This window comes from Natrix helvetica, assembly GCF_964273705.1.
Source record: "Natrix helvetica genome assembly, chromosome: 2".
In the NCBI taxonomy this organism is placed as follows: domain Eukaryota; kingdom Metazoa; phylum Chordata; class Lepidosauria; order Squamata; family Natricidae; genus Natrix; species Natrix helvetica.
Genome location: NC_138552.1, coordinates 182,726,830 through 182,746,777, shown reverse-complemented (window position 1 = coordinate 182,746,777; position 19,948 = coordinate 182,726,830). Strand labels below are relative to the sequence as shown.

The 19,948-nt window shown below is 36.2% G+C and overlaps 1 protein-coding gene across 3 annotated transcripts in view; it reads right to left on the bottom strand.

The window, feature by feature from the left end:
* The window catches only part of GRIK2 (glutamate ionotropic receptor kainate type subunit 2), a 548,779-nt gene that overhangs the window by 31,779 nt on the left and 497,052 nt on the right, over positions 1-19,948 (bottom strand). For all 3 annotated transcript variants that reach the window (XM_081945732.1, XM_081945731.1, XM_081945733.1), the window contains one exon: positions 3,281-3,506. In XM_081945732.1, coding sequence (XP_081801858.1) covers positions 3,281-3,506 — 226 coding nt within the window. The remainder of the gene's footprint in view (positions 1-3,280; positions 3,507-19,948) is intronic.

The following is a 19,948-nucleotide window of genomic DNA, read 5'->3' as shown; positions in this document are numbered from 1 at the left end:
CAGGTTGAGAAGGTTTTAGAGAATGAGAAAGTCAAGATCTTGTGGGACTTCAGAATCTAGAATCACAGGCACTTGGCCTACAACACACCTGACATAACAATAATTGAAAAGAAAAAAGTATGGTTCATTGACATTGCAATACCTGGTGATGCATGAATTGAAGATGAACAGCAAGAAAAAAATCACAAAATACCGGGACTTGCAAATTGAAGTTGAGCGACTGTGGAAAAAGAAATCATATGTTGTCCCAATTGTAAGTGGAGCCCTTGGAGCAATACCTAAAGGGTTACCTTGCTATTTGAAAATTCTAAATTTACCTGACTTGAACATTCTGACTCTACAAAAAACCACCCTACTTGGAACAACTTATATCCTCTGACGTTACCTTAACAGTTCCTAGGTTCTTGGTTAGGACTTGAGCTGTTAGGCTACCAACCAGCCCTTTAGGCTGTGAATCTCACCAAAGATTAAATAATCATCATCATCATCATCATCATCATCATCATCATCATCATCATCATCATCCCACCCTGCTCGGTATCACCCAGCCTAAGAGAAACTACAAACCTTGGAGGGATGAGCTTGAAAATGCTTAAGAAGAGAATAAAGTACCTAATTATTTGCTCTGGTAAAGAATGAAATGAATTTTTGGGAAGGCAATGCTATCTTTGTCCAATTCAGTGTCATAAGAACATAAAGATTAAAATCACTCCCAAGAGGTAATGCAGACTGAATAAACTAAACTGTTTATTACTGGCCAGTGTCTAGCAATTAAATATGGTAGATTCAAAGTCTACTCAAAGCAAGGATTCTGCATACCAAGGTAGAACAGCAGCATTATAATGCACTCATTAATGGACTGCGTAAATATCAATAATTCATGAAGTCATATTCTGAGCAGAATACAGTATGAAGCTGTGGATCATAAATTATTGTCTGAAACCCCTTTTGGGTGGCAAAGCCTTTAATTTAAAGGAGCGGACTGTGAAATACCTCTTTCGAGATGCTCTGCCTGATGAATTAAGATGAAAAAGACAAGCCTTCAAAATGAGCTAATTCCAAAGAGCACTTTAATCATACGCTATTCGGCTGACTGAAATAAAAGAAAAATATTCCCCAACAGCAACCAAAGGAACCCAGGAAATTGTCTTACACTGACTTAGACCTGATTATCTAGGTCCATAATGTCAAAGCCTATTAGCAACAACGCTCTAGAATTGTAAACAGGGTGGAATTGTAGGTGGAAAACAGCAATAACAACAGCAACAACAGTAACAATGCAAAATTTTCTAATATGTGCAAGACACTATTGACAATAATTTAACTAAATTAAGCAAGCAGATCTAATCACAACTGCATCTATAGTACATGCAAACTATCACCCACTTTGTCCAATCCCTATGTCACTTTCTTTGCAGAATACAGATAATTACACTGGGAAAAGAATAAAGAAAATCATAATACATAACAGAAATCCTTTTCAGACTGAAACTGAACTTCACCATGGAACAGTTATAGAATTTTGACCAAAACGTGAAGAAAACTGAACTCCTTGCTAAAAGCAATATGAAATGTTCTTGGTTTCAGTTCAGAATTTTGGAATTAAATGATGGCCTTGAAGCCATAGATTCAATGAGCAATACAATTATACTGGAAGGCTATATTTTTATCATTGGTATTTTGTTCTTGATAGACATACAACTTCAGGGAGTATGAAACTATTCTGACAATTGCAGTTGTACATAACTTATTTGATAGGGCTGATGGCTTATACACAAGGGAAAAAAAAGATCTTTCTTTTTCATTTCTATGTTCTTAATCTGAAGTCAATAGTTTTCAACCAAGCTTCTTACACCTTGGTTGAAATATAATGTAAATATTGAGGCTAAAAGGAAAATTTCAGAAAGGTTATTGTCCAACACAGTCCTAGGCTGCATCAACAGAGGGATAAAATCAAGATCACGTGAAGTGTTAATACCACTTTATAATGCCTTGGTAAGGCCACACTTGGAATACTGCATTCAGTTCTGGTTGCCACGATGTAAAAAAAGATGTGGAGACTCTAGAAAGAGTGCAGAGAAGAGCAACAAAGATGATTAGGGGACTGGAGACTAAAACATATGAAGAACGGTTGCAGGAACTGGGTATGTTTAGCTTAAGAGAAAGAAGGACTAGGGGAGACATGATAGCATTGTTCCAATACCTCAGGGGTTGCCACAAAGAAGAGGGAGTCAAACTATTCTCCAAGACACCTGAGGGTAGAACAAGAAGCAATGGGTGGAAACTAATCAAGGAGAGAAGCAACTTAGAACTGAGGAGAAATTTCCTGACAGTTAGAACAATTAATCAGTGGAACAGCTTGCCTCCAGAGGTTGTGAATGCCCCAACACTGGAAGTCTTTAAGAAGATGTTGGGTTGCTATTTGTCTGAAATGGTGTAGGGTTTCCTGCCTAGGCAGGGGGTTGGACTAGAAGACCTCCAAGGTCCCTTCCAACTCTACTATTGTATTGTATTGTATTGTATTATCTATGCTACTTTAGATTTTCTGTTTTCATTATTTCCACTAGTGCTTTAATTATGGCACTGAAGTATACGGATGTTAGAAGAGAACTGTTAAATATTGAAATCTACTTGAGTTATTGTTCCTTGAAGAGCCCTGCATGGTCATGATAAACACTCTGATAATATCTCAAATTATATCCCAAATGACTATCAGTAATCTGCTCTATAATAAAACCTAATAATAGTTAGGGTTATCTTGTCCAAAACTAGTCATATAAAGAGATTAGTCAATAATTTTGGAAGCTCTTCAAGCACCTGCTTATATTCACTGCCAGCAGAAAGTAACTCTACAAATATAATACTTCACTAGTCAAACTTGGCATCTGGAGAAAGAGTAAAAAAAAAAAAACACCCTTGAATAACCAGGAATATATTCACAGGAGTCCTCTACAATCACATTTAATTAAAGTTTTCTTTTCCGGGGAAAAAATCATGCATCTGCTAACATGGTATTTATATTTTTAGGCAGCGATAAATAGAATTTATTTCCTTAGCAGACATCACATTCTTCCAGTTGAAAAATAAATATATAAAGCTTACAGTACTATTAGCATATCATCCTAGTAATACTTGGACACTACCCTAACAATATAAATACTATTTACAATAAATAGGACACCATGTTATTACACAAATCGAGTGGCTAGCAATCTAGGAAACATCTGTTATCATTGCAACTACAATTATGAATACAAATTAGAAAGGATGTGCAACCTACCCATGGGAGTTCCAACCCCATAACCTTTGGAATCTATCAGGCCTCCAATTTGTGTCAGGTTACAGTTCCGCTGTGTAACAAACTCAATGGTAGTTGACTCCATTAGGAAAGCATAATCAGAAGTGAGTACACGTTGGATACCTTCCTCGTTGCCTTTGACAAGCACTGACTGCCTTCTGCTATTCATAAAGGCCCACATTTTTTCATACGTGGCAATTTTGGATTTCTGAAACAGAAATTAACATTAATAAGGACAACATGATTACAATATAATGTCAAGAGCATCCAATTGTTTGAAACATTATAAATACACTGGATCAAAGTATAAGAAGCAGATTGCAAAGGAAATCTGCTTTTGATAAAGCTAGTTTAATTACGTAGATTCCTAGAAAATGTTTTATAAAAATGAAAATACTGTCATTATAAACCAGACTCACATAAGGAACAATATTTTCCTAGGTTCCTTGGAGGAAGACCAAGACACTTGCAAATAATAGTTGCAGCTTTGTAACTCAACATTTTCTTCATGCTTAATAGCAATATTCCTTAGACTTATACATTGCTTCATGCAGCACTCTCTAAACCCATGTTGGTGAGCCTATGGCATGCGCGTCGGAAGTGGCATGTGGAGTAATGTTGCCTGGCACACGTGGCATCACCCGTTCCTCTTCTGAGTTTCTGGCATACATGTGCACATGACGATCAGCTGGCCTTTGTTCATGTGGCAGTGCCCAAAACCAGAAAATCCGGTCTTCCATTTTCTGGCATGAGCATACGTATCAGCCAGTGTGTGCATGGCAGTAACTGGCAAGCGTGCATGCACATCCCGAAAACCATAACTTCATTTGCCAGCATGCACATGCCCCCTGGGCAGCTCCTCTTCCTGGTCGTGGCCCAGATGAGCAGGTGCATGCACGAAGTGTTCCCTTTTTGACACTCTGTGCTGCCCACCCACACCTGAGTGCTCACTGCTGTAAACAGTTTTCAGAGTCAGCATACTGACCCCAACAATCTGGGTCCTCATTTACTGATATGGGAAAAATTGAAGGCTGACTCAAACTTGAGCCAGTAAGGAACTAACTCCTGGCATGGGCAGAGTTAGGCTGCAAGACTGCATTCTAACCACTGCACAGCCACAGCTTGAGCATTCATGAAATAAAGATAGCTTAATGGCTACTGTATTTTTTGGAGTATAAGATGTACCAAGATTTTGAAGAGGCAATTTTTAAAAACAGTTTTTACACTCTGCAGGCCTCCCAAAAACTTGCCTGTTTTTTTTTTTTTGGTTTTTTTTTGTGTGAAAACGGGCCTGTTTTTTATTTTAAAAAGGGCATGCATAGCCTTTAGGAAGCTTATATAGTGCTCCTGGGGGCTGCCTCCCCAAAAACAAGCAAAAATAGGCCTTTTTGCTCATTTCTGCCCTCTCCACCCACAGAAGCACTCTGGAAACCTCCTAAAGGTTTTGCATGGCCATTTTGGTGAAGGGGGCAGAGTTTCAGGAAGCCAAAAATGCTATATTCAGTGTATAAGATGCATCCAGATTTTCATCCTCTTTTTTGAGGGAAAAAAAGTGTGTCTTATACTCTGAAAAATACGGTAATTAAATTAAGAAGATATCTACCTAGGCAATGTTAACCTGATTATGAAGATATTCATAATCAGGTCTTTTTTTTTTTGGCTTTCTTTTTAAAAGACATTTAAAATTATTTCAAGAATATTCTGATTTCCCTAGAAAACAACTAATAGCATTTTCAAATCTGCATTTTTTTTGTAAAACCATCTCATGTTATAATCCCACGTCTGATGCTGTTTGTAGTTTTGCCTATTGAAAATTGAAATCCTCTATTTAAAATAGGGGAAACACCAGATAGAATACCATACATAGATGGCTATGGGGAAGAAAGAAAGAAAGAAAGAAAGAAAGAAAGAAAGGAAGGAAGGAAGGAAGGAAGGAAGGAAGGAAGAAAGAAAGAAAGAAAGAAAGAAAGAAAGAAAGAAAGAAAGAAAGAAAGGTATTTGTGTTACAACCCCTGGTATGCCCAAATATGGGAGGAAGCTCACTACTTCCCCTTTCTGTCCTTCGGCTCATTACAGAAAACCATCGAGGCAGAAAACCATTTTTTTTATTTTTAATGTTGCCTTTTTATATTTGTGTTGTATTTGTGCTGATTATATATATATATGTGTGTGTGTGTGTGTGTGTGTGTGTGTGTGTTTTTGTGTTACAACCCCTGGTATGACCTAATATGGGAGGGAGCTCACTCCTCCCTCTTTCTGTCCTTTCGGCTCATCACAGAAAACCATCCAGGCAGAAACCCATATTTTTATTTTTAATGTTGCCTTTTTATATTTGTGTTGTATTTGTGCTGATAAAATTTATCAGCACAAATACAACATACATACATACATACATACATACATACATACATACATACATATATATATATATATATATCAGCACAAATATATATATATATATATATTAGAGATATAAACATACCTGTACTAGATTGGAATTATTATCAGAGAAATCTGTAGCAACTTTCAATTTACTACCTTCAGAAGCACTTTGCATAAATAAACAACCAAACAATAGAGGGGAAAGGAAATGATCAACCAAAGGATCCAAATGTAATTAACTCTCTCTGTGACATCCAGGGTTGGGTAGTAGTTAAGGTACTAGATTAGGAACCCAGATTCTAGCAAGGTTCTAATCTTCCTTTAGACAAGAACCACCTGGGTAACTGTAGGTCAGTCATTCAGTCTTTCAATTGAATAACATTGATTTACCAATATAAGCTGGAACAGAGGGGTAGATTATCGTATTTTTCACTCCATAAGACACACTTCCTCCCCCCCTCCAAAAAAAGTGGATGGAAACGGTTCCGGTCCTTTGGTGAATAGCAGCCAGGCTGTGGTGGTGGAGTCCTTTTACAGTGCTGAACCCCACCTTTCTGTCTTCGTCATTGCCCACCTCTTCTGTCTCTTTTCCAAAGTGCAGAAGTCAATAGGCAGAGCTAGCACATGAGAGAACACCTATCTTTGGTCCTTTCTGTCTTCGTCATTGCCCACCTCTTCTGTCTCTTTTCCAAAGTGCAGAAGTCAATAGGCAGAGCTAGCACATGAGAGAACACCTATCTTTGGTCCTTTCTGTCTTCGTCATTGCCCACCTCTTCTGTCTCTTTTCCAAAGTGCAGAAGTCAATAGGCAGAGCTAGCACATGAGAGAACACCTATCTTTGGTCCTTTCTGTCTTCGTCATTGCCCACCTCTTCTGTCTCTTTTCCAAAGTGCAGAAGTCAATAGGCAGAGCTAGCACATGAGAGAACACCTATCTTTGGTCCTTTCTGTCTTCGTCATTGCCCACCTCTTCTGTCTCTTTTCCAAAGTGCAGAAGTCAATAGGCAGAGCTGGCACATGAGAGAACACCTATCTTTGGTCCTCTCAGTCTCCGCCTGATACTTTTTTTCTTATTTTCATCCTCTAAACCTAGGTGCATCTTATGGTCAGGTGCATCTTATAGTGCAAAAAATATGGTACATTTCGTAACTTATAATGAAGAGGCCTTTCATGGCCTCCTGCAGTGGATTAAAAATAATAATAATACTTTTTTTAATCTGACTCTCTCTCTCTTTCTCACTTGCTCCATCCACACACACATATAGAATATTTAGCTATATAGCATATAATATATACACTGTAACGAAAATATCAAATAAATGCATGACATGATTGGGATCCATTGGCATTGGGCCCAAATGGAGACACTTTAGGCTAGAAGTGGTTGGTGCAGGGAAGGCACCACATCTACTCGAGACCTTGGGTTTTAGTCTGCATTTAATTGTTGTAATTTTAAATTGTTCATACACACACATGTATCACTTTGGATAGTGAGAAAAGTGGCTTATAAATTTAATAAATATAAAGAATATAAAGAATACATGTGCACACATAGGGCTTTGATGCATGTGATAATAAAATGAATAGTGGCACTACAGTATTTTCTTGTTTTAAAGATTATTCAGGAGAAAGTGTGTATGTTAAACCTAAAAGTTCCTTTTACATGAATTTGCATTATTTGCATCCAGTCAATTTGGATTTAGCACTAATGCAAATTATGCGGAGCACAACTATTTTGGATGAAATGGAAATTTTGCCCCTTTTTGGGGAATGATGCTCAGATGAACATTTGCACTGCACTCTTAGTTTGCTAAGCTGAGGTTCATTAAATATATCTTGGTAATACCACATGCATGGCAGTCTTGTGATTTGATGAATATCTTCAGAGACAATGTTTGTCATTTTACAATGATGATGATGATAACACATTATTAATTTTAACATAAACAAGCAAGGAACCAAACTGATTATAAGATAAACTAGCCACACACAAAGCTAACTCATCCCCAAAACCAAAACATATATGTAGGAGATAAACTTCTCTCTTCTCTAATGTGCTAATGTTCACGTTATATATCATTACTATTCTTTCTCTCAAATAGGAAACAAGCCTAAAATTGACAGTACTGATTCCTCTAAAGCTGACTTGATTGGCACCTGTAACTTCTGTCTCTGGGAAGAATTAGTGGTATGTGTGGGATTTTTTAAAAAAAAGAAGACATTCATTCTGAGTAAGGATAACTTAGCATCCCTGCTGAGATACAGTTCAAGAGTTATTTCAATTTGCCCCAGGAACTCTGCAAATCTATCATTCAAAACCCAATGGCAATGAAAACAGAATTTTATATCCATCACTGAGATAGTGTCAAGGTATGATACATTATTGATTGAAAGGACATTTCAATAAGAGAATATGGAAAAAGAATGGAATATAATGAATAGAGATCTCTCATACACAAACAAGGGTATATTGTATGAATTCCAATCTGAGAGCAAAATATCATTGCATTCATTCTGTACCAATAAAACTACATAGCAGCAGAAAATACATTTGAGTCTCAAATACTAGTTTCCCTGGGAAACAAAATGATTTCTTCATGCGGAATAGAGGGGGAGGGGGAACCGTAAGTAATAAATTAATGTATTAAAATAAATGGAGAATTTCTTCATCAACACACATCAGCATCTCCCTCCTTTTCTGTCGTAGCTGCATCTCATCTGTACATGACTAGGTTTATTTTTCAGTGACAGTAACGAAGAAGAGAATAAATTGACTGAAGAATTTATAGCAGGTTGTAGATCTCAGTGGTAACAGCTACATAACAACAGAGGTCTTAAAGCTGCATGTGGCAATGCCAAATATCTCAGCAGTTGTATTCTTTTTCAAATAATAACATTCTAGTCCTCACTGTTATATTGCTGACAAGATTTGACTATGTGACAAGATAAATTATAAAGAAGTTAATGTTTGACTTATCTTAAGTATACATTGAAATTACTAATAAGTGGAATATAGTGGCATTCAATAGTGGCATTTAATTATTAATACTTGCTATCTTTGAAGGACTTTGCAAACTCTAAGAGCCTAATAGAAGATTAATACACTTAGCTTAAAAAAAACCCAGTATATTACAAAATATGAATAATTGACATGTATACATTTTTATTATTTTTTAAAAATGGGAAATCAGACAAAGACTTAAAAGGAAAACATTAGCCATGCTTTTTAAAATACTTGCTTATACCAACTGTCTTTTAGAAAAAAATAGGCAGCTGAATTACCTATTACTGAAAATTGAGTATTTGAGATGCTATAGCAGCAGTAAAAAGAAAAAGAAAGAAAGAAAGGAGGGGAAAGAGGAACAAATTATATCTCTCCACACTGCCCTCTTAATTTGGATCATTCCATCAACACAACTGCTGTTTTTGTATGGGTATCAAAGATAGATTGAGCAGATGTTCTATAACTTAATTATTTTCAGTGTTTTTATTTCTTTTTGTTCTAAAACAAAATGCCAGGACGCATATCTTTTATCTCTTCTTCCCACTAAATGGGAAATGAGAAAACACTGCCCAGTGGCGGTGGTAGTAGTAGTAGTAGTAGTAGTAGTAGTAGAAGAAGAAGAAGAAGAAGAAGAAGAAGAAGAAGAAGAAGAAGAAGAAGAAGAAGAAGAAGAAGAAGAAGAAGAAGAAGAAGAAAAAGGAGGAGAAGGAGGAGGAGGAGGAGGAGGAGGAGGAGGAGGAGGAGGAGGAGGAGGAGGAGGAGGAGGAGGAGAAGGAAAAGAAGAAGAAGAAGAAGAAGAAGAAGAAGAAGAAGAAGAAGAAGAAGAAGAACCAATTAGTCAATTTATCAAATTTGCCAAGATAGGTGAGAATATACTTCAAAAAGGCAACCTTATAAAACATTTTGTGAATATGCAAAGGGATGCCAACTGAGATATGATTATCAGAAGGTAGAAAATGGAATACAGCTGTAATCTCCATTAGAGTAAACTTGTTTTAGAGCTGTATTGTAAGTTATGGTGTTGAACTGGTACAGTAAAACCTTCAAGGCACTAATAAAACAATGGAAGGATTGGCACAATTTTAATACACTATGTAGGCTGTTGCACAACCTGAATACATACCAATTACACATGTCAGAAACATATTCAAACTAAATAAAAGGATCCCTTAAATAATTCAATGACATGTCAGAAAACCAAGAGGATCCTGAACAAAAATAGATATACAAGATGAATATGCATAAGTGCTCATAAATGAAGAGACAGTGAGCTATTGTGAACAGATCAATGTTAACATTATAATAGTACATGCATTCTACTGTAGAATATTCCAGCATTCTATTGACACCCACATGACAAGAAAATGGACAAAGAGTAGCAAAGCTAAGTGTAATAATGCTATCCAGTGCAACATGTATAGCACAGATTGCACTACAGAGGTCCACATGTAGACAATCTGATATTTTCCAAGAATTCGGGACACGAGTTGTCTCCAGTCTAGACAATTTGACTAATTACAAGACAAATTGCAATTTTGAAGGATACCCCGAAGTTGTCAAATCCTATACAAACACTCATGCATCGAAATATCTTTCCAGGTACATGAAAGCAAAGACTTCTCAACTTTCATACAACTTTACATTTGATAGTACTTCTTTTAAATAAAATTGCCTCACTTATTTCTTATTTCTTATAATATGTAATTATTTCTTCAATATGTAAACCTAGCAAATCCATAGAAATTAAGTGTAGTTGTCTGGGATTGGATAGATTAAATTGCCTTCTTCTATATGAGCTTCAACAACAAAGTCTTCCATTTATGACAGAGAGAGCAGAGGGAGGGAGGGAGAAAGAGATTATTTTGTTCCCATTAGCAACAAAACTGAGTCTTTATCTTATGGGACAAAGCAAGAAATACAACTAATATTCTATTTGTATCAGGAAAGCAGGAAATAACTTCTCAAAAGGAAATAACAATGAGGAACTATAGGCATTTGAGTACTGAATATAAGCTAATGTCCTATTCAACTCTGTAAATGGATTCACATAAAACTTTTGTGGGGAAATAAATATATCAATTTTCTAAGTAAATACTGAGTTTCAAAAAGTTTAAAAATTCTAACTGCATGGCCTACTCCCACAACAATCTCCATCCTGCCGGGCTCTTCCCTTTAGTTATTGGCAAGATGGACGTTTGCCACAGCCCCCCTCCTCCTTATTATCTACCTTTAGTTACTTTGGGTTTTGGCCATTGGAATTTTTATTTTTATTGCAAACCACACATCTCTAGTCAGAGGCTGTAATTTATATTTTATTGCAATTCAAGCATCCACACATAAAGATCCCAATGAAGTGACTTATAGGGTCCTTTGGTGGTGCCTGATTTTATTTTACCTAAGATCAAACCTCACTAGGAATAATCTGCTCTACTTGAAATATTAACCAGAAAAGAAACCTGGTGGTAACAGAACTTAAGCTTATTTTCTCATTCTCATTCAAGAGATAATGTGGCATTTTAAGTTATGATTTATGACATTTCATGCGAAAGGGATGAGACAGTAATGACTCTGAAACCCCAAAGACTCTCCGAACTAGCAGGACAATTAGAGGTTAAAGAAGTCAAACAGTTCACTACCTGGTGTCTGAAGATGAAAGATATTGCAATGGTATGCAGAAGAGAGAGTGCTTCAGAGCTTATTCAGCACTCATAAATTAAAGATCACTAGAAGATAACTATGTGTCACACATCATGAATGTAAACATAATGAAAACATTGAGTTATAGTATAACTGTTATACCAAAGCTGGGTGCATCTAGAAAAGCTGAAGATAGAACGCAACATCCTTAAAATTATTTCTCTTATTCTAGTGATGGAAATAATGTACAAAGTGTTAATTTATGCATGATGGGATTCATTAGACACTAATTCCATGCATTATTACCGAAATTAATGAAATAGTTGAGCACTAAATACTTGAAAACTATAAAGTAAAGCATAACAAAACTACCCTATCTATAGGTAGTCTTCAGCTTACTGCAGTTCATTTAGTGACTGTTTAAAGTTACAATAGCACTGAAAAAAGTAACTTATAACCATTTTTCACACTAAGAACCATTGCAGCATCCTCATGAGGACGTGACCAAAATTCAGATGCTTGGCAACTGACTCATATTAATGATAGTTGAAGTGTCCCCGGGTCATGTGATCACCTTATTACAACCTTATGACAAGCAAAGTCAAAAGGAAGACATATACACTTAACAAGTGTATTACTAACTTAACAACTGTAGTGATTCACTTAACTGTGGCAAGAAAGGCCGTAAAATGGGCAAAACTCACTTAACAAATGTCTCACTTAACAATAAAACTTTTGAGCTCAGTTATAGTTGTAAGTCAAGGACTACCTGTATTTTAAAAAATCCCATGCATGAATAAGAACTGATCTTGTTATCAAGCTCCGTATTCCTTAGTAAATACATAAATCAAATTGAAGGCTGTTTTCCTTTGATTGGATATCAAAATGTTCATTCTAAATCAAAATCCCAAACAATGATCATGAACTCACAATAAATCCCCACCCACTATTATCTATTATTTCTTTCTGTCTTTTGGATAATTAGTATTGGCTATGCTACAAAGACATTTCTAATTTCCCTTATCCTGTACCTCTCATGTACTGTACTTGGATTGGACACTTCTACTGTTTTCTGATTTCAATTTTACTAACAGTATGAAAATATGCAGAAAAAAGCTATCAAGGTCTATACAAAAACACTCTTTAAAAATGTAACATAACATTTTAACATTTTCTTCGAAACACCTTCTCACATACAGAAAATTTCATTAGGCATAAGGTCAATTCACAGATATATACTTTTCTTGAGGTAGTAAAGTTTGTATTTCTATGGGCAGCTCCTGAGAAAAAAATTAAAATATTATGACATTGTACATATGTTAATTCCTGCCAAAACACTTAAACCTTAGCTACTGGGAACCAAAAGGATTTGGTTCCCAGTAAACATGTCTAAGACTGAATTTCTAGAGAATTAGTGATTTGTGTGTTTGGATGAACTCGCCCATTTGTTATTGCTTACAAAATTTTTCTTGTATTTTTCTTGCCTCAATGATGTTTTGGGAAGTGTACATACATACATCTATTAGCTATAATACATCCTACACCAACTCTAAACTAAGATACAACCACTTTTACTTGGATTCTTAATGCATAATAGAGTCAATTCACTATTCCCTAGTATAATTCATAGCTAAGAACCAGAGCATGATGGTTTTCGTGGTTAGGATGTTAGGTAGGTTAGCAAGTGTTTGTTCAAGACCTGAGTGTTACCCTGGGGTAGGATGAGCTCATATTGTTTGCAGCTCCTGCCAAGGACAATGGAAGGCAATGGTGAGTCACTAGCTATACCTTTCAACCTGGAAGTGCATTGGTGCTTCTGACATGAGTGCAAATCTAAGAATCCTCATGCACTATGACCAGCTACTGTGATCAATAGCAGAAGAGGCCTTGTTGCCATCAGATGCTTCTTAGGAGGTTTTACAAGCCACTTATTTTATTACTGAAGGTGAAATTCCTACTGGAGAATGGTTTTGGTCAGCAGTTCTTGGTACACTTCTATAACCTGCAGTTCAGCTTTACAAAACAAAATGAAAAGTAAAAAGAAAAATCGATTTACGACCACCATTGAGACCAGAATTTCCATGGCTAAGCAATGTGGTTGTTAAGCGAGCGTCCACATTTTACAACCTATTTTTGCCATTGGTGTTAAGCGAGTCATTGTCGTCATGTGGCCATTAAGCAAATCTGACTGCCCCACTGCCCACCAGCAAACAGTAGTTTGTTGGGAACTGGCTTGTATCCTGGGATGTTGCAACTGTTGTAAATACATGCCAGTTGCCAAGGACTCGAATTTTGATAGTGACTGTGGAGATTCTGCAACCATTGTAAGTGCAAGGATCAGTTGTTTCAGGGCTGTTGTAACTTCAAATGGTTGGTAAACAAATGTTTGTAAGTTGAGGACTACCTCTCAGGGTTCCAAAAACACCCCCAATGAAATAAAAGACTTGGGTTTCCTCAAAGTTCCACTTTATTAGAGATGTCTTGTTGGCACTTCTGGGAAAACCCGAATCTGAAAGCTTCCAGGTTTTCCGACCCAGTTGAAAGTTCAAGATCCTGTCCCAACACCCACAAGTCCATCACATGGTCCAATCTTTTACTGCCACGAAGACAGATTCCTCCCATCCACATCCGGCAGGTGCAGAGACAAAAGTGACCTTGACTTTCTAAGAAGAATATTATTATGGCTACACATCACCCAACTCCTTATAATCACCCTTCCATTTTCCCACAGTAGAAAGTGTGGCAGGCCTGAAACCCAAAAATACAAGATGGCTTGCATGTCTGACACTACCAATAACAGCAGGTGGTCTTCCAGAAGTACAAGATATAAATTAATGCTATCTTGATTCTAACCTCTATGTTTCTATGTCCACATGCAAAAACGGCATAAACATGTAGCATATTGCATGTTTCTAGTGTGCTATTCAGGTGCACTTCACATGTGGAATATTCATTTATGAGTAAAGATGCCAGCATATATGTTTGAAGTTTATTGTTATACATTTTATGGGAGATCACGTTGTACCAAAACATGAATGTATCCATGTCAGTAACATTTTCAGGTAATACTTATTTTTGTCAATTAAGAAAAATATATGATGAAAGGAACCTGAATCTCATTTTTAAACCATCAACAATTATAGTACACTACTTTATATGCAGTTTTCAAGGATAATGATCAAAGATGAAAGATTATCTGACTGGTCTTCTCCACCGCATACTTTTTCCTCCTTTTTAAAAAAATCAGAACTGCTGAGGCTTATAAGACTTTTAAGTGAATCGGTCGATTTTGCAGTGTCAGCACAAAACTGATATAAAAACACAGTTTATAATGTGTTCTCTCTTTTGTAATGGCAGTTTTCATGGTCCATAGAGCAAAGATGAAGAAAGGTAGGGAAAGAGCACCTGCCAAGAAAGGTGCCTCACAGAATGAAGAATGAAGTGCTGGGCAAAATAAATCCTGCTAAGCAGCCAACTGTACTGCTAAAAAAAAAAAAGTGAGGAGAGAGAGATGAAGGATGGTTGGCTTTAAAAAACAGGAGATAATTAGATTAAGTGTTCAAGATGTATTTATTTTGTTACTGACGTGGATAAGATAACTCTAATGAATTGATGGTTAATTCTAGATTACTCTGTTACCTCAGGGAAGCTTCCTACATGATGATGTTAAGTAATCAAATTTATCCAACAAGGAAGTCTATGTCTAAGAATAGTGTATAAAATAGAAGGCATTAAAGATGCCAATTCAGAAAAAAATATTTCGCTATGCCTTATCTGTAATCAGAAGTGGGTTCCTACCAGTTCGGCCCGGTTCGGCCGAGTAGGTCGAACCGGTTCTATTGGCGGCGGCACCATCTTAATTAATTTAATTTAATTTAATTTTATTAAATTTATAAACCGCCCCCTCTCCCCGAAGGGACTCAGGGCAGTGTACAGACCACAAATAAAACAGTATACAAAAATTAAATATTTTTAAATACCCATAAAACAGATTAAACAATAGGCTGTACAGTATAGTTAAAAATTAAAACAACCTAAAAAACCTACCCCTAAAAATTTAAAATACAGGCTAGAGGGACACAAAACTACAGTTAGGCCAGGCCAGCTAAGTTGAACAGGTGGGTCTTAAGATTTTTACGGAAGGAGCGGATATCGGTCGTTGTTCTAATATCGGGGGGGGGGGTCATCTTGATTTTCAGTTCTGCGCATGTGCAGAACAATCTTCATTGCAAAAATTTATTTTTCTCCTTTTCTAATTCAGACCCTTTTAAGCGCAAATGCACATGTGCGTGGAACATTTTTTGCACACCAAGCCGGCAGTAATGCCGGCAGCAACCCATCTGTCTGTAATGATGCTTCTAAAATCAAATGCTTTGCAGCTAATGTTTTTATATGATAGTTAACATCATGAACTCTTCGAGTCTCACTTCTGTTGTAACAATAAGTAGAAGTGGAAGGGAGGGCAAAGAGCAATTAAATGCTTTGCCATCTGACTGGCATAGAGGCTAACTTTTAAGAAAAAAAATGAATCTATGTAAAATTATGGAACAAGTTTATATATTGGGGAAAGACCAATCCTATAAGCTTCAGTTAACAAAAGTATTGGGATTTTTGCAAATGGATCGCCACCAGAAAAGAAAAGAGTGGTTCCAGCAGAAGATAAACTATGTAGGTCCAGGTTGAACTATAGAGGCCTTGATGCTTTCTGAGCTTGGTCATTTGCTTGTGGACATTCCACTACCAAACTATAATCAGTGCAAAGAAGGGTTGTATTTTGCTTTCTGTATAGCTTGGCCTGCCAGTTCTCGTGAAGGTGTGGTTTTCTTTTGGGTAGTTCCTTCACTGGGATCTTGTTTTCTGCTTGACTCTTTGTCTGGCATTAATTCCAGTTATATGGACGTTGGCTGGTATAGAACACATGTTCTGGTCTTTTAAAGAAAATAGATAACGTACATTACCTATTTATAGTACATCTATCTAAAATACATAAGGAAAATATATAGAGGATATGTTTTAAACACCAAAGCACAGCGTCTCCAGCAATTTATCTATACCCTACAACAGATTTCCTCACATTAATGTTATCTAGTTGGATAATGAAAAGTCTGCAAATAAACAACTGATCTTAGAGAGCCCCAAGGACTCTACAGAATAGAATGAGTTTTAAAAAAGTAAAGGGCAGGAAGTTTGTAAATTTACACTATTGCAGTTAAGGTCACATTTAAGCCGTAAAGTGTTTTTGTGAACAGAAATGTGACAAATGTAAAGCTAATGATCTAAATGAATCTCTCATTCTTTTTTTAAAAAAATGGAAGGGGTGTGTTTTAAACGTTGCTTGTAATTCTGGATGGAAGTACTTGTGAATGTGCCCATTACTGGTCTTAAGCCATGCCTGGCATATCATGTTTTTGTGGTCAGGTAAAGTTTTCGATCTCCTTGTAGTTATTTTGTTCTGTGGTGGCTTTAGGTTTTGTAATTTTTTTGAAAAAAGTATTCTCATACATAGATTATTTGTGAGTTTTTGAAACTCACAAGAGGATCAAAGTGTGATTAACAAATATAGAAAAATACATACATACATACATACATACATACATACATACATACATACATACATACATACATACATAAAGTGATTTGGATCTATTTGCTTATTTATCTTGACACTGGACCTAATAAAACCTGCTTCTGAGTGGAAAACAATAGGCCTGCCCTCTGAGTTCTATGAAACCATTACTTGGGGCATGTTCCTTAATATATGGCCTTCCATGTGGGCTGGGAATGACACTCCAGATTTCCTGAGCCAGCAGGACCATAGAATGGGAATTTGGGGTTCTGCCAGTCCCAGTCCTAACATATCTGAAAGACTACCGTTTGGAAAACACCGATTTATATATTCTGAGGATCATGTTGGATTCTGTCTGTTTCTCCATAAACTTATTTTTGGCCAGCTTTTAATTTTTTTTTAATGCCTTTAATTGTAAGTTGCCAGGATCATTGAAGATAAGCAGTTTATAAATTGACTGAATGTAGCAATAGCAATAGCACTTAGACTTATATACCATTTCATAGTGATTTACAGCCCTCTCTAAGAGGTATACAGTGTCGGCATATTGCCTCCCAAAACCCGAGTCCCCATTTTATTGACCTTAGCTTAGAAGGATGGAAGGTTACACACCTGCACCCATACAATGTGTGTGTGTGTGTATGTATACCTACTTACCTATATATATGCATACATACCTATACTCATACACAATGACTCTGTTATGAAACATTCTTATACACACTTGTGCATTCATGTGCATACTGAATTTTGCTAATATTTTTTTTGCTATTTATCCTCATATTGTAGGATACCAAGGAAGTTAAAAGCTGAACTATGTCACCTAACTTTATAGAACTCTTCCTTTTTGGATGCTGGGAAAGAAAAATAAAAAGTTCAATCTCCTGTTCAGTCTGCCTGCTGTCAAATATAAATTATAATTCTAAAATGCAGCTGAGCAACTATTTCTAGCTTTAAAAATAGCATAACGTTTAGAATAACATCAAGGTGCCTAATATTCCTTGCAATGCTGGAGCCTCAATTGCAGCTTTGCTTCTTCTCGTTCAAAGCGAAGGTGAAAAAATAAACAAAGAAAAACACTGTGGAAAGAATATTAGATAAAATAAGTCCTTCCCGGTGCTACTCAGATTACTGACTAACTCAGCTTTCTATTTTAAACTCTTTTTACATCGTGCAAATTAATCCTTAGCAATTTATTTGAAGACACATATATACTTTTTAATGAATACAATCGTTGTTGAAGAAGAATACCTACAGAACACGGCATAGTCTGACAGAACAGAGAAACAGCTAATAATTTTGAAAGAGAAATTATATGATGAACTTAATCAAAATTGGGTGTGATTGGCAAATTTCAAGGCAATGAGCCCTCAAAGGCTGAGATGTGTCTAGTGTCTAGCCTAGCTAGTTCTTTTACTTCAAACAGGGAACCTGATATCAAATGATGAGAAGGGGAGGATCTGTTTGGGATCCCCAATTACAATCAATGTGTGCCAACAATGGTGCAAGAATCATTTCATCATGCTCTGGAAACTCAAGACTTCATCATTAGTTATATTTACCGATGACTGAAACGTCACCGAAAAGGGCTTGACTTCAGAGCATGAGGTGAGAGAGAATCAGGCTCTCTTTGGATTAATTAATTGATCTGCCTAAATGTATTTCAGAAAATCATAGCACAGTATCCAGTAAGGGCATGGTGAAGATTTGTCACAGGTCTTATTATTAGGCTGATTTTTCAGGTGTAAAATATCCTGATGTTTTCAATTACAAGGATAAGAATTACATGCAATTTTGTTTTATCTCTTTTGTATAATGCTTGAGTAAAGATGCCTCTGTTTTATCATTAGCAACACAGTAGGTTCATATAATGTTAATACTGAACTGTGCTGACCGAAAGAAAACAGAGACTAGAAATCAGATCACCATGTTCTCACCTCACACAGAACAGCAATTTATTACTTTCCAGCCATTGCCTGTGGCAAGTGCGTATGTTTCAGAATATCACCTTGTGACATTCAGTAATAAGCATAAATTGTTGAGTCAAGAGAGCATCCAAACCTTGAAAAAGTGAATTGCCAAGAACAATAGATCACATCATCCACCTACAAATTATCATTGCAAATGTATACAAATAGTTTACAATAGATATTTGGGAAGGAAAATAAATAAAGGACAGGATTAATTCAAAGGATCAACAACACGTGAAACAGGTATTATAGGTTTATATATTGCTTTCCACTACCAGTATATACTAGTGGATAAGCCCAGTCACCAATATGTGAGCCCTCACATTTTTAACCCAATACCATGAAAAAATGTAGCCAGCTTATCTGTGGCACATTTTTAATAGTATTTTGATTTAAAATGTGAGGGTCTCTTTATCCATGGATGGGTTTGTATGTGAGTATATATGGTCAGCTATGTATTTGATATGAGAAGTTGTACATTGGAAATACAATGAGGTTGCTGTAGGAAAAGACACGTAAATTAATTATCATTACAATTTTATTTTTGTCTTATAAGTTCAAACAAAACAGTGTTCAAACAAAATTATTATCTATTTCATTTAAATAACTGATTTCATAATTTTAAAACTCAGATAAACTCGAAACAAACACTCAAATTTTTGTTCAACAGACAAGCTTAGGAAAGTCAGTCTCTGGCTACCTTTTCTATTTATAATGTAAATGATAATGATCTAGCATTCAAAATATGTAAGTGAATCATTTGTGATCCAGAGAGTCAAGCTGTGTGTCACATATAAGTAAAATTAACTGAGGTTTCAAAGTATCAGAGCAGACATATTGTATGACTCATGAAGTTGTTCATGATTATATGTCCAATACTTTTTGTACCATGGCAATTCTTAAGATGTAGTACACTGATAATTCTATAGAATTTCAGACCTTTATGGCAACAAACCTTTCTTGCAGAAAAACACTATGCACTCAAAAACAGCAGCTGCCATGTTGCTGTTATTAAGCTGTCACTCAACAAGTTTATCAATTGCTTGTCAAAAAGCCATTGAGCCATTGATCTGACACCTTGGCAAATCAAGG